This window comes from Helianthus annuus, chromosome 2 (genome assembly GCF_002127325.2).
Source record: "Helianthus annuus cultivar XRQ/B chromosome 2, HanXRQr2.0-SUNRISE, whole genome shotgun sequence".
NCBI lineage: Eukaryota > Viridiplantae > Streptophyta > Magnoliopsida > Asterales > Asteraceae > Helianthus > Helianthus annuus.
Window position 1 is genome coordinate 132,259,140 of NC_035434.2, and position 16,621 is coordinate 132,275,760.

The following is a 16,621-nucleotide window of genomic DNA, read 5'->3' on the forward strand; positions in this document are numbered from 1 at the left end:
ATTTATTTTATGCTCCAGTACTTGATGAACTTAACTATGGCTCATTTAGATCACTGACGGCAAATTTAGGTCACTAGCGGACCACTTGAGTATTATCGTGTCACTAACGGTACCACCCGATCATATCTATCTCCACTAGCCAATAATGATTATATACCAATTTAGGAGAAAACCCAGTAAATACGAGAAAAAAACTCTCTTGTGGGAATCGAACACAGGACCTAATCGTTCCTAAGCCTTTTCCCACCCCAAAAGCTCTTATTGTAAGTAATGTAATCAAATAGTTAAACCAGTTTAAGATTAATTCAATTTCTAAGTAATGTAATCAAATACTTAAACCAATTAAATTTAAGATTAATTCAATTTTTCCTTCACAATTTCAAATTGGTCTATAGAAAACCAAAGCACACGAGCAACCAAAAACCAAAAAAGCCTATTTTTTGGTGAGTAAATTAAGGTTCTATTTTTTGTCTTTTCGTATTATACGTCAATTTCCGTATTTGTTAGTAAGAGAAGTATTTACACAAGTATGACTGTATAAGTATAACTAACATTATTTTAAATTATCCTTGTAAAATGTTATAAATTTCTCCATGTGGAAATGATAACCATTTGAACTTAGTTTTATAAAATCATCATCACCTCGGCAAACCCTAAATCGCCATTCACCAATAGGTTACGTATATTTTGGGATAGACATTAACAAACTCCTTTTAGTTAAATCAAAACGATACTATTTATTTCAAAAATAATTACAATGTTTAATATCATTTAGAAAGTTATTGTATACAGTCTGTTACCATTTTATGGTTAAAACAACTCTTACATGGCTATTTTATAGTCAAAGTGCATCTTCCTCTATTTTATATTATAAAATAATAATTTAAAACATAAAACACAATTTATAAAGTTAACAAAGTCAAATTCTAATTTTTCACATAAAATTCTAATAAAATAAAAGATATAACAAATGTCCGACAAATCATAAAACTAATTAAAACCAAGAAAATCCCAAACTAAACTTAAAACTGAAAATATATTTAACCAAAACAAATATCATTCCTTAAACTAATTTTTATCTTCATCCTTCTTTGTATCCTTCACATCTGCCATTTCTTCATCAGCCACCGGAACAAATCTTTTCCAATACCAATGCTCCTTCCAAATTCCGGCCATCTCTTCAATCGGAATCCCCTTTGTCTCCGGCAAGTAAAGGTAAATGACAATCGTCATCAACACCACCCAGATCATAAAGAATACAAATAAGAAAAACCTAATAACAAAAACATCGGAATGTATAAGTATTTAAGGGGAAAAATTAGACGTTAAAAAAATATAATTAAGAAAGAAAAAAAAAAGACTATAATTAAGTTGTTTTACCAAACCAACCCTAATAACAAAAACATGCAAATACATAAGATATATGAAAAAAAGACTATAAAGTTGTTTTTACCTAAGGGCACATAACATTTGGAGGAAGATTTGTGCTATGAAGAAGGTGAAGATCATGTTAACCGAAACGTTAACACTTTGTGCGGCTGATCGGATCTCGAGTGGAAATATTTCACTAGGCACGAGCCAACCCAACGGTCCCCAAGACCACGCAAACCCAGCAATGTATATGCAAATGGCTAAAACCACGAGAATCGAATACCACTTCTCAAGCTCACCCGGGTTTCCATTAAACCCAAACTTGAATGCGATTGCACCCGTAATCACAATCTACAAAAATAACATAAAGATTTATATAAGTAATGTAATTATATAAGCATTTAGTATATATGAAACCTTAAACTATATTGATATAAACTATTTTACCTGCATAACAAACATTTGAATGCCACCTTGAAGAAACCAAAACCTTCTACCAAATTTATCAACTAGGAGGATTGAAACAATGGTTGCTAACGTGTTAACGGCCCCAGTGATGAGAGCGGAAAGGAGTGACGCGTTATCCCCAAACCCCATGGTTTTAAACAAAACCGGTGCATAGAACATGAACACATTCATGCCGGTTAATTGTTGGAAGAATGGAATAACAATAGCGAAAAATACTTGTGGTCTATATTTTCTTTTCAAAAGATTCAACCACGGGCTCTTGATTTTCTTAGATTGTTCACTGGCTTCAACGAGATCGTTGAATTCTTCATCAACATTGTCCACACCACGGATTTTTAGTAATCTTTCTTTCGCTTCTTGGAGTTTTCCACGTTGGATAAGCGAGTTTGGAGTATCCGCGAGTGTTAAAGAGCCGATGATAAAGATTATAGCCGGGACGATAGCACCACCCAAACTCAAACGCCAGCCCCAACCGCCTTTGATCTGGGCGAACCCATAGTTTACCGCATTCGCGACTAGAATCCCCACTGTGATCGAGAGTTGAAACAACACGTTGCATGCACCACGCCACTTGTATGGAGCCACCTCCGAGAGATATAGAGGTACCGACTACAAATAACAAGAATATACACATTCATCAATATCAAACCTTAATTTATGTAAAACTAGTAAAAACTCATCAACAAATAGTTATTAAAACTTAAACCTCATATATAAAGAATTTAAAATTAATTTTAAAAATAATATATTTTTCTACATATTATAAAGTTTGTATTTTATAGGTTTTACGGTATTAATAACACCAGATTAAAAAGGACAGATAGATTATAAATAATTAAAAATATTAACATATGTAATGAATTTAAAATAAACTAACACTTTATTTTGTGGATTTATGTTAATAAAACATGTTTTTTTTTTAAAATAAACAACATATAGTTCAAAGTGTTGGGTTAATCTTGATGGGTCGGGTTAAATTCGGGTTTTCGGATACGGGTCGAAGCTATGGATCGATATCAATATAGTCAAAGTTGTTTTAAACGTGGGAAAAGATTAATGGGGTTTGACCTGGTAGTGGATATTAACGTTGAAGGTTGTTGCTGATTTTATGGAGACGTGGACTGAGTTTCTTTTTGCATGTGATGGTTATTATTTTAGTATAAATAGTAGTATTCTCTTATTTGTGATGTACCCTTTAGATTATTGAATACAAAATTTTCTTTCTGCAACTCTATTTTCTTATACATACGTGTGTGTAATCAAAGGGGCCAATCCAACAATTGGTATCAGAGCTCCAGGCTCATACCGTGGGTTTAGCGAGGGTTAGAAACGAGGGCCGTTTTGAGAGTCGATTCCGAGAAGAGGGGAGCAGCCCTCAAAACTGCGGGGTAAGAAGATAGAGAGAACAAGACAGAACTAGAGAACGGTGGTGTTAGCGTAGATAAGTGAAGTCCACAAGCGGTTGTGGAAGTTCGAAGAAAGCAAGAGAGCAGCGGGTTTTGGCGGTGATTACCGTCGACAGAAAGAAGAAAAGGAGAGGTTCTTAGTGAACAAGTATGGTTCTTAGTGAGCCAGGAGAAGACGAGGAGAAGTTCTTAGTGAACCGCGCGGAGACGAAGACGATCTTAGTGATCGAAGAAGGGTTCTGTGTGAGCCGTAAGAAGAGTTCAGGGGTGAACAAGAAGCCAAGAGAAGAAGGGTTCTACGTGAACAAAAGGAAGAAGATGATCTGTGTGATCAAGCGTACATGCTCTGTGTGTCGCAGGCGTGAGAAAGAAGGACCAGATCTTTGTGATCAAAAGGATCGAAAAACCTTAGTGGTGCTGTGTGAATCGATCAAGGAAAAAGGAGAATCTTAGTGATTCCAGTATCTATGTGATAAGTTTGAAGAGATCTGTGTGATCCGAAAAGGAAAAAAATCTGTGTGATGCGAAGACGACCGTTGTGGTAAACGGAAGAACGGCGGATCTGTGTGATCGATATAAAAATCTGTGTGATAAAGGTGTGGCGAACATAACCTATGTGGTTCAACGATTCGAGTCGAGAAAGACCTATGTGGTACGGTTGCGGAGAAGACAACTGTTCGAGAAGCGTGAGAATCGGGCTGTGTGATCGTGTAGAAGAAAAATGATCGAGAATTGTTTAACCTGCTGTGTGTAGGTGGTTTTGTGGTTAAAGAAAGAAAAAGAGGCTGATCTAGCCACCTAGAAGATAAGGATGTGTGTTTGTTTTTGTGGGTGAAAGGTCAAACACAAGAATGTTTTGGTGGCTGGTGAAGTATTTCACGATAAGAAAAAAGTACAAGCAAGTAGCATGAAACACACTAACAAGGAGATTAAGGTTGCTGTGTGAGGAGGCAAAGAAAATTATTCAAAGTTAGTTGTACAGTACAACTGAATGACGCATGAAGAAGCAAGAATTATTTTTTTCCATTTGTTTGTTTTTTGTGGTGAAGACTATCAGACACATTTGAAGTTCTTGTGAAGCTGTTAAGAAAAATAAGTTGATTTGTATCTGTGTGATACATGTACAAGACCGGAGTTGAATGTTGCTTTATCAAAGAGGAAGAAACAGGTCAAGATCATCAAGATTAAGGGGGTGAATGTTGGGTTAATCTTGATGGGTCGGGTTAAATTCGGGTTTTCGGATACGGGTCGAAGCTATGGATCGATATCAATATAGTCAAAGTTGTTTTAAACGTGGGAAAAGATTAATGGGGTTTGACCTGGTAGTGGATATTAACGTTGAAGGTTGTTGCTGATTTTATGGAGACGTGGACTGAGTTTCTTTTTGCATGTGATGGTTATTATTTTAGTATAAATAGTAGTATTCTCTTATTTGTGATGTACCCTTTAGATTATTGAATACAAAATTTTCTTTCTGCAACTCTATTTTCTTATACATACGTGTGTGTAATCAAAGGGGCCAATCCAACACAAAGTAATAATCATATTTTGAGGAACACACAAAAAAGGTTGAACTCAAATCAAAATTGTAATGAACTACAAAATTGCCATAAAACAAATAGTAATAACTCATTACCTGATTAGCGAATCCGATCCCGATACCAAGAAGAATACGACCAACAATAAGCATCCAGACGTTTACAGCAATCCCATTCAATAGTGCACCAACGCAGAAAGTGATACCACCAACAAGCATAGAGATTTTACGCCCACAAGCCTTGGTTACAAACGATGCAACACATGATGCCAAAAGTGCAGCCAGATACAAAGAAGATGTGAACATAGTCAATGTTGCACTGTTGAACTTGCAATATTGGTTGCTAGACGCTTTGATCTCCGACTCCTTTTTGTAAACATCTGGGAAGAATTCTTTGAGAAACGGTGTCATAGATGTCACACCACCTGATATACCGATATCGTAACCGAATATCAGACCACCACAGGCTGCCACCAAACATGTTATGAAGACCTTGCATGTGAGTTCTCCTGGGTAAGCTTTTGAGTTACCGGAGATCACACCACCTGCCATTGTTAAGTTGAAGATGGAATAATGAGAAAATAAGATTGTATTTATAGATTAAAGTTGTTGTATTTGAGTTGCAATCGAACCCCTAAATTCCGCTTGTGGTATATCCTTAATCTATATGTTGGATTTGAATTACAAAATGTATGTTTATCTTATTGGTTATCCCTATAGATTAAATATATTTCCCAATTATCATGTATTTATTGAATTATTACGAAATATATATAATAAAAACTCTGGTTACTCGGTGCTTTAACTTGTTTGTTTACTTTTCTACTATTTCTTCATTATAATATACTAGGTTAGAACCCCGTGTAATACACGGTTTAAATAAATATAATTTTTACACCAAATAATAAAAAAAATATCTTTAAAAACCTTGTTTATTACACGGGTTAAATAAATATAATTTCATATACCAAATAATAATAAAAAATTATTAAAAACCTCGTTTATTACACGGCTTAAATAAATGTAATTTTAAATACCAAATAATAAAAATATATATATCTTTAAGAACCCTGTGTATTGTATAGGTTAAGTAAATTTAATTTTATATATTAAATAATAAAAAAGTTACATTTTTAAGAAACTAATTTATTGTATGGGTTGAACATATGTAATTTTATATACCAATTAAATAAAAAGTTATATCTTGTTATATTTTTATAAACCCTGTGTATTATAAATCTTTTGGACTAAACTGACAAAATAGCACAAACCACAGTGACTAAAAAGACATTTAACTCTTTACATTATATTAATTTATATTTAGTGTACTTCTTTTGTTAATTTCAAGATAAATAATTTTGAAATCTAATAAATATTTTAAAAGACTATATCTATACTATATAATAAAAGAAACCAATGAAAGGACACATGTCATTCATTAAAGCCATCTATTTTTTATTGATAATTAATATTAATTAAAAGATAATTATAAAATAAATTTAATATAAATTTAAACAATTCGTATAGGAGATTAAGAGATAATCTAATATTTTAAAATATTTATCAGATTTCAAAATTATTTATCCTGAAATTAACAAAAGATGTACGCTAAATATAAATTAATATAATGTAAATTATTTATCTATACTATATAATAAAAGAAACCATTGTAGGGACACTTGTCATTCTCTCATTAAATTCATTAAAATTAATAATAATAATAATAATAATAATAATAATAATAATAATAATAATAATTAATCTAATACATATTCTTATTATTAATAATATTTAATCAAATCTAAAATCTAATCTAATACAAATTCTTATTATTAATAATATAATCAAAGCTAATAAGCATAATATTAACATTTACGTTAAGCATAAAATATATGAGCTATTTTTTTTTCTCATAAACTTTACTAATATTAACTTTTTGTTTTTGCTCTTTAGCATAACTATAGGTGTTATTTCAAGGTTAACAGAGATAAACCCGTAAAGAAGGTTTTAATGGCGTATTACGAGCAAGTAAATGTCGGTATTAGAAACGTTGACTTTCTACTCAACGGGTCTTGATTTGATACCAATCTAACCCTTAATCAGGTAGTTTAATAAATGGTTGGGTTTTGATGTCAGCGAGTTATTAATCACTGTTTATTGGTTCTATACTTTTATTTTCGTGTTCAACTCTCAACTCAAATACGATATTCACTATGTTTACGTGACATTTATATGAACCATCACCACAGTCACCCCATCCATCATTTATCAAGTATATCCGTTAGTTTTTTTTAAGATATAATTTTTTTGTTAGATTCATTCAACCCGTGTAATAAACGAGGTTTTTTAAAGATGTAATATTTTTATTATTTACTATACAAAATTACATTTATGCAACTCGTGTAATACACCGAGTTTTTAAAAGTATAATTTTTTTATTATGTGGTATATAAAACTAGATTTATTCAACCCGTATAATACACATGGTATATAAAAATATAACATGATATAACTTTTTATTGATTGGTATATAAAATTACATGTGCTCAATCCATACAATACATGATGTTTTTTCATTATTAATATATAAAATTAAATATACTCAACCCGTACAATACACGAAGTTCTTAAAGATATAACTTTTTATTATTTAATATATAAAATTACATTTATTCAACCCATGTACGAGATTTTTAAAGATATATTGTTTTATTATTTGGTATATAAAATTAAATTTATTCAACCCGTGTATTACACGGGGTTCTAACCTAGTTTATTTTATTAAACTAAAGTAGTTAAGAGTAGAACCTATTTCAAAAATGTTTATAAGGGGTAAACAAAAATATTAATCAATGTTTATCGGTTCTGTACCTCTATTTTCGTGTTCAACTCTAAACTCAAATACGATAATTACTATGTTTACGTGACATTTATAAGAACCATCACCGCAATCACCCCATCCATCGTATATCGAGTATTGTAACACCTCGTAAAATCACGTCCAATGATATATTGACACGTGTAATAAACCCTAATAAAGTCCGATGTTGAATTTAAGGGACTAACTTTTCGAAAAATCGAAAACTTTGATAATAAAAGGACTGGAAGTGTTAGAATGCCTAAAATAAGTTTCCAAATAACCTCTCACGGTGTTTACATTCACAAACGTGCCACTTGATGAATAAGTATAGTCGTTTGCGTAATTAATGGAAAGTTGCGCAATAAAAGGATTAAAAGCGTCAACATGTTAATTCTTACCTCTGAGTGACCTTCTATCAAACCGGGAGCTTAATAATATTTAATTATACTCTCGGGAATGCCAAATGATGGCCATCTAAAGTTTTTATGCCTATAAGCAAAGTTACGCGCAACTTTGCAAGTTAGAGGGGCTAAAAGTGTCAATATGTTTAATTATACCTCTGAATGACCTTTTAGCGAACCCGAAGCATCATGATGTTTAATAATACTTTCAAGAATGCCTAATATGGATTAGATGAGGCTTCAATGCTATTAAATGTTATAATGCGCAAGTTTGCGCAAAAGAGGGGCCTAAAGCGTCAACTTTTGAATCTATGCCTTTCGGGGACCATCTAAGCGAGCGAGAGCGCATTAATATTTAAGTATATGCTTGGTAAGGATAAATATGGGTCATGGAAGGCTTGAATAGCATTAAACGGCACTTCGCGCTACTTTGCGCAATTTAAGGACTATTTGCGTCAAACTGTAAAAGTATGTCGATTCGTATGATAACGGACCTTCCGGAAAGTGTCCATGAGTTAAGCATACCCTAATTATCATTTCTATAGCTTATATTCAGGCTTAGAGGTATTTGGTGCGCAAAAATAAACTTTAAGGTCATGCAGGGACTAAAGTTGACAAACGGTGAAAACTATGGATCGTAAGGGTCCAAAGTGTCAACAATGGATAAATAAACTCTATAATAACCCTACATAATGTTTATAACCTTAAACGGATGGATCATGGATCATACGAAGCGGGAAATGCACGAAAGTGAGGAATTTCAAACTATAGGGGCCAAAAGTGTCAACATGTTGAATTTATACCTCTGAGTGAACTTTTGGCAGACCCGAAGCTTTGTAAGGCTAAAATATACTCACTAGAATATGTGGTAAAAATTTCATGAAGTTTCGTTAACGTATGAGAAAGTTATGGCCAAAACCGTACTTGAGGGGTTAAAAGCGTCAACGTCGAATTTCATGGCTTTTCGGGTGAGCGCAAAGTTAACCGAGGACATTACCATGTTGGTAAATGTCCCAAGGTTCTTAAAAACCAAGTTTGGGGGTTTACGAGTCAAGATTCATAGCCAAAACCTCGCGTGCAAGGACAGGGACCAAAACTGCCAATAATTAACAAAGTTTGGCAGCTGCCAATAAACCCATGTGCAGCAGATTGCGACCAGGGGCTGTTTAGTCCATTTTTTGAGTGGGAAACAGCTGGGATCACCTCCAATTCTCACCAATAGATGGCCATGCATGTCTAGGACACCTGGTGCAGCCTTACAACATCAGATTTCCCCATTTAATTAGCTCATTTCTCCATTTTTTTGAGGCATTTGCATTGTAAACAAGAACATCACAACTATCAAAACTTCACAAGGCATTCCAGGAACTCTCTGGTCGTCAAGGCCACTTCCAAGTGTTTTCTAGGCTTCATTAGGACCTTCGTAAGCATTCATATCATCCTCTAATTCGTTATAGCTTTGATTATTAGCAAAAAGTCAAACCGTTGTTCATATAGTTTGACTTTTCGATTAAACGAGTTTGGCTCTGTCATTTCTCAAATTGAAACCACTTATAAGTTGGTATTTATGTGGGAAACAAACCCTCAAAAGGGTATTCTCTGATTCCCACTCTAAGCATGCTATTTGTCGAGTCAAAGATGTTCTTAAAAAGTCAACAGAAATCGTTTTTGCGAAATATAGCATAAATGGTAATGTAGATGACATGCAGTCAGTTTGATCATCAAAAATAACTTATAATGAATATAAGAATGTATTTTATCATAACCAACTCGACAATCATTAGTATAAACTCGGATCGGAACCGAAAGTCCTATAAAACGACTTTTTCGTTGACTCTCGATTCGGATCCATGCATGCATGTTTGAGATCTGTATTAGAGTGTATTTTAGACCATTTTTATTTTAGTCTAACTTTCTGGAATTTTTGCATCTTGAGTCTATGCTTAACCGATTCATATGCATGTTACCGATTATGTTTAAAAGTTGACTATTTTGCCCTTTTTGATATAAAACGTGATTTTTGGAAAAGTGAAAGAGTAGAAATCTTTATTATTAATTTATAAACTTGCACCGAAAATTTGAGGTCAGTTGGTGGTCCAGATTTTGAGTTATGGCCGATAGCGTAAAACTATATCTTTATGTTTAATAAACGGCGCATTTAGCGTATAACCTATTTAAGGCCACTTTTCAATGTAAAACTTTTTACCCACTGATGTTATATAATATTCTGGGATTTTTGAAGACTTTTATTTAATTTTTGGCTGATCGGATCATACGTCGCTAAGTCGATTCGGTTAATGCCGGTTTTGACCGTTTAAGCCATAAAATGAGTTTTATACATTCTTTTGACCCCAAACCTTTTTCTACTGATTTTATTTGTTAAATAAATTATTTTGGGCATTCTGGAAATATAAAAATCTCAGCTTTCTTTTAAAAACCCGGAAACGGCTCTAAATCGCATTTTTAGCGTTTTTAGCGCATTGTAAGCGTTATACTCATATTAAACATATAAGACTCATACCTACTGATGTATTTAGCATATTTTCATATAATAACAGTAAGTATAAGATTTTGAACTCAGATTTCCAGTTTTGTCGTTTTTAGCCCTTGTGAAATTACTAAAATACCCCTACGGTGCATAGTTTGATTTTAAATGATAAGTTTTGTCTACGGGTCATACCCTACTGTTATAACATGACAAATTAAGTATATTTACTGTATAATTCAGACCCGTAACTCAGATTTCCAATTTAACCCTTTTTATAATCTTTTAAATGACCAAAATGCCCTTATGAGGCATAAATTGAGTTTAAATTTATTCGGGGCATAATAGAACGTAACTTGCTGATATTATATCATATTTAAAGCATATTATCTCAGGGAACTTGCATATGACGCTTTTGCCTACCCGTAACGCTCTTTTAGCGCTCGATTCGGTTTATGTAACTAGTTTGCATAGATTGACCGAAGCGGGTCAAACGTTATCATTTTTGTCTCAAAATCCAGAATGTATTTAGTATACCCATATTATACGAGTATTCAAACTTGTCGGGTCTAAATCACGTTCTATCCGGTCTTCGCTTAATCGTGCGCTTGAACCGTATATTTCCTTAAAACTAACCGGTCTAAGCTTAGGCTTAATTAAAGACCCGTTAGTATTCTAATTGGTTATTTATACCATCGTTCCAGATTAGAGCCTTCCGGTAAATTGTACCTACGCTTACTTAAGTGAATACGGCTGAGTTATTATAATTCTTGCTATTTAAGACAGGAGCTAGCTCAGGTAAATACTCTTAACTTATTTTCCCTATTACGGGCTTGGGATACGGTGATATAAATACCGCATGGTCAGGTATGGGATTCGAAGACCAATGTGTCGGGAAATCCAAATAACCTGTTTTAATTCGTATTGCTTGACTGAAACATTGGGGGTTAATGCGACCGTGTCCTGGATATCCTTGACTCATTAATTGCAATGGCCACGACCTAAGCACGAGGTGTAGGCATACACCTGACAGATGCTTTATGCTTATTAATTGATTATACCCAATAAGGGATTCCCAATAGGGGAATAGTGGTGTGTCGGTTAATCTTGAACCGGCATAGGACCGGGCCCCGCATGTAAAGCAAGTTATGTAAAACTGATAACATGAGATATAGTTTGTCCCAAGTATAAAAGATTAATCTTGCCTTGTGCATCTTAATCGAGTGTCAAAATAGTTTTGTGCCTTGTGCGCCTAAACCAATTTTCATAAACTCTTTTCAAATGAGTCAGTTGAGTGTATTTACCAGTGAAAACTGACGTATTTTCCAAAGTCTAAGTGACAGGTACAAGTACGTAATAGGCTGGAAGCTGCTCAGGGCGTTAATAAGGAATCTTGCAAGTTCTAGGCGTCTAAAGTCTGTTGAACAATATTTAAGTTTTAAGATCCGCCTGTGGATCCTCTACCTTCCGTTGTAATACTTGATATTACTTTATATTCGGATTGTAATATATTTATCTTTTCCTTCCGCTGTGCATTCATATATTGTGTTGTTTGACTATGATGTTATCAACTACGTCACGATACTCCCCACCGGGCCCACCGGTGACACGTGGAAATTCGGGGTGTGACAGGTTGGTATCAGAGCCAACATTGAGTGAATTAAACACTAGCCTTTTGTGTTTAATCTCAATGACACAATAGCACATTCATTAACCTTCTGAGTCTAGACTTAACATAGGAATACCCTCATCTCTATTCGGAGAATCTTTTTTTGTTTTCAATTCTATATATTCTTGATATGTCGTCAAGCAAAGAAGCCATAATGGAAATTCTCCCCATTAGAAGCCTAGGGAAGGCTGAGCTTCGTACCGTGACCAGGATTAACGTACGACCAAGGAGAGGACATTGAGAACAAAAATGAAGAAGAGACTCCTCTTACTGAAGATCGTTTCCTTAAAGTCTTTATAGCGATATTTATCTTTTGGTCCCTTTGAGGACAACATCATTTCTTTTAAGTCCCTTTTTGGGCAATTCTATACCTCTTTTAAAACCATTGGGATGTTTTATCTAAATTTCGTTTATATCAATTATATGAATATAATATATGAAGTAAATTAAAATAACAAATTCTGTTATAATATCTACCATTATAATAAAATGGAAAAATCTAAAAAGGACAAGACCTAGCCTCGTGTCATATTAAGACCCGGCCAAGATGGCAGTTCCTCAATTTAGATTCAGATCCTTATTAACATTTCAATTTAAAAATTTGTTCTGCGGTAATTATAAACTCAGAATCTTAAGAGTGAAACCTAGCCTTCGGGTCAATTATAAGACCGGGCCAAGATGGTAAGACCTGTTTAAAAGATTCGTATCCCAGTTAACATCTGAAAACATGTTAACACTCTCGGCAGAAGTGATTCGTTGGAAATCACACACGTTATTAAGGATTCTTCAAAAGATTCCTAACCCAGTTTAATGATCTCTGAATCCTGGGTTTACATCATCAATTAAGATGATCATATTTTAACCATACGTGGTAATATAGTGCCTACGGGTAATAAATTTGAAAATTGGGATTTATTTAAAATTCCCTGTAAGTAAAATAGCCATCCACTAAGGATGAAGTGCCTACGGGTAATAAATTTGAAAATTGGGATTTATTTAAAATTCCCTGTAAGTAAAATAGCCATCCATTAAGGATGAAGTGCCTACGGGTAATAAATTTGAAAATTGGGATTTATTTAAAATTCCCTGTAAGTAAAATAGCCATCCATTAAGGATGAAGTGCCTACGGGTAATAAATAACGTCCTCTAGGACTAAGAGACAGTAGAAGTCTGCAACTCACTGTCAAGAAAGGGTAATGAACTGTAATTCAGACCCAAATACCTCGATTCTGCGAGAATCCTGGTTATAAATTAAACTTGTCTGCGTGACTTGGCCTTTTGTGCCATAATTATATCTTATTTAGGATAATTATAATAAAAATCCTGAATAAAATAGATATCCTTCTTTCCTGCCAGTATAAATATTAAAGGAGAATCTTAAAAGGATACCTAGCTTGAATGTCATTGAAGACCTAGCTAAAGTGGTAAAACCTGTTTAAAAGAGATTCAAATCCTTATTAAACACTTGAAAACGTGTTAACACTCCCGACAACAGTAATTCGATAAAATCACGATTGTCATCTCTATATTAGGAACTTCCAAACCCCTTAATTAGCCTATATGATCGATAGGAATCATGGCTAATAAACGTCGAACATGATGTACACATCTAAACATCCACCTGGGATGTATACCTACGGGCAAAGATGCATACATGAAAACGATAGTTTTATTTCATAACTTCTTGTCAAGACAATGAATTATGAAATTTTCCGATCCAGAGGAATCATTGATTATGTATAAAAAATTTCCCTAGTGACAAGGCATCTGTGCCATCGAAGAGTCCTATGGAACAAGCCGTTGTGCTATTTAAGATGTCGCTATGACATTGACAGTCGTGATTTATGTCCCCTGTCTAGTGAGTATAAAGGATTTATTCCATTTAAACGCCAAAGATGGTTTATTTAAAAATCTAGGCAAAACATGATCAAATAAACTAAATACTATCTATTGGCCTATATGGTTTGTTTGCACCATGGCTATTTAAATTATCAAGTTCGACAATTCCCTATAATTAAGTAAGCTATTACTTCATGGTTAGTTGGCCTTCAAAGCTTCACCATGGCTGACTCCTCTGGGGCTCACAATCATCTAGTTAGTCAGAATGATGTACATTGACTAGCCTTTGTGGCAAAATAAATTATCTTCCACAAGATGACGGTTGTAGTCTTTGACTCTCTGTCCAAAGGTGAAGAACTATGTTCGAACCTTAAGATCTCTGATCCAATAAGATTGCAGCTTATATATTAATTCCTTAAGTGCCATATTTTGTATGTCCTTTGTGACAAGGCCTTCGGGCCTATGATTATTAATGTCTTTCATGGCAAGCCTTCCAACTATCTAAAGATTGTCGTTATGACAAGGACAGTTGTGACATTGTGACCCCCAGTCAAAAGGTAATGGACTCGGTCCGAACCATAAACAAAATTGATGGTCCTTTTTGACCTAGGCTAAATATAATTGACATACTTTCTAGTAGCATACGATAAGGAAGTTATAAACCAAACAGCCATTATGGTTTAGTAATACCATGACCTTATAAATCATCCATTACGATGATTCCATAATAACTTGCATCTAAGCATATGTTATTTTTGGGTGTTAGTACCAAAGCTCCAGAATGGAGGTTTCCGACGAAGCACACAGCAATACAGCGGCTAAAAACAAGGATGCAAATATAAATATAAATGTTAATGGCACTACTCTTCAGGCCTTGATTAGCGCAGCAATTAGTGAAGTTGTGGATAAGGTCCTTGAGAACAAAAAGGAACCGAGTGTCACTCACTCAAAGAGCCATACGGAAACGCATACATCAGCTCGTAAGGAGAGCTCCGTTCACTCTTCAGATGAAAAGAGCGAACCTCAGGAATTAGTACTCTATGATAAGCCCCGTTCAACTGAGGGCGGGTGCACCTACAAATATTTCGTCTCATGCAAACCCAGAGATTTCAATGGCGAAAAAGGAGCAATTGATGCTATGGAATGGCTTGTGGAAATGGAAACGGTTGTGGACATCAGCGATTGTGCTGATAAGGACGTAGTAAAATTTGTTTCACAATCTTTTAAAGGAGAGGCTCTTGTATGGTGGAAGGCCATGATGCAGTCCACGGGGAAAATTCCCCTATACCTTATGGGATGGTCCAAGTTTGTTGACCTTATCAAAGAGAACTACTGTCCACAACACGAAGTGGAAAAGGTGGAGACAGATTTTCTGAATCTCACAATGAAAAACCTAAATTGTCAGCAATATGTTACCGACTTCAACTCCCTATCTAGACTGGTACCCTACTTAATTACCCCGGAACCAAAACGCATTGCGCGTTTCATCGGTGGTTTAGCACCAGAAATAAAAGGGGATGTTAAGGCTTCAAGGCCAATCAACTACAGATCAGCTGTAGATCTATCCTTGTCTCTCACTCAAGATGTAGTGAGACAAAAGTCGTTCATGAATGAAGCTAATGACAAAAGACCAAGGGAGGAGAATAACTCTCAGAATTCTAAGAAGAGCAAATCCAAGCTCAACAACAACCAACAGGATTCCAACAAAAAGCCTACATGCAAAACCTGCAAAAGAAGACATTGGGGGCAGTGTCGATTAAACCAAAAGATAAAGCAATGTGGCATCTGTAAAAGAGCTGGCCACCAGTCCCACGAATGTAGGAACATGAAGGATGCAAACTGTTTCAGCTGTGGTGAAAAGGGGCACATCAGTACTAATTGCCCTAAGGCTGCCAAGAAAGGAGCAGCTAGGTCTGGAAAGGATAAGAAAGGAACCGCCTAGACTACCGGTTGAATACCTGAGACAGTGCACATCGATAATAGCATTAGGTACGTCCTTTACCTTTAGCATTGATAGTGACTGCCAAGTATTTTTACATTGATGCAAGGGATAATAAACCTTTAGCAAACCATAAGCTTAGCAAACTATGGATTACACTCATAAGGACTCCATATATTAAATATGAGGTATAATTTACCAATGAAATCTTTAATGACCTCTCTCCCATCCTCGGAGATAATCCTTTCATAAGAATCTGGAGTACTCTTCCCCAGAAAGAGTACGACAATATATATTATTTATTTTATTTTATTATTTTCTCATTGTTTTCTATCGTCTGCGAATGCCAACTATGTTTGATAGAGTACCATATGAGGAATTGCGTATCCTAGTGTGTCCCATAGATTACTTCCATGCCTGATCAGTATGGAGGTTTAATGCATGGGACCCCCGAAGATATCCCAATGGTCATATTGTACTAAAGTCGACTAGTAGTATTCAAAGGAGATATCCAATATAAAAATGTCCTTATAAGTATCTCCATTTAGGGCATCTTTGCAATGGTAAAGGGAATGTGTCATTTATCTGACACCGACGGCGATAGATGAGCCAAGGTCTGAGGATACGGAAATCTCTGACATCTCTA

The 16,621-nt window shown here is 34.7% G+C and overlaps 1 protein-coding gene across 1 annotated transcript; it reads right to left on the reverse strand.

Annotated features, from left to right (window-relative positions):
• Positions 1-1,059: 1,059 nt before the first annotated feature.
• LOC110922275 (sugar carrier protein C) lies at positions 1,060-5,334 on the reverse strand. The gene is made up of 4 exons (XM_022166585.1): positions 4,882-5,334; positions 1,819-2,448; positions 1,454-1,722; positions 1,060-1,273 (listed from the first exon to the last, which is right to left on the reverse strand). The coding sequence occupies exons 1-4, from the start codon at positions 5,332-5,334 to the stop codon at positions 1,069-1,071; spliced, it is 1,557 nt and encodes a 518-aa protein (XP_022022277.1). The 3' UTR covers positions 1,060-1,068.
• Positions 5,335-16,621: the final 11,287 nt, after the last annotated feature.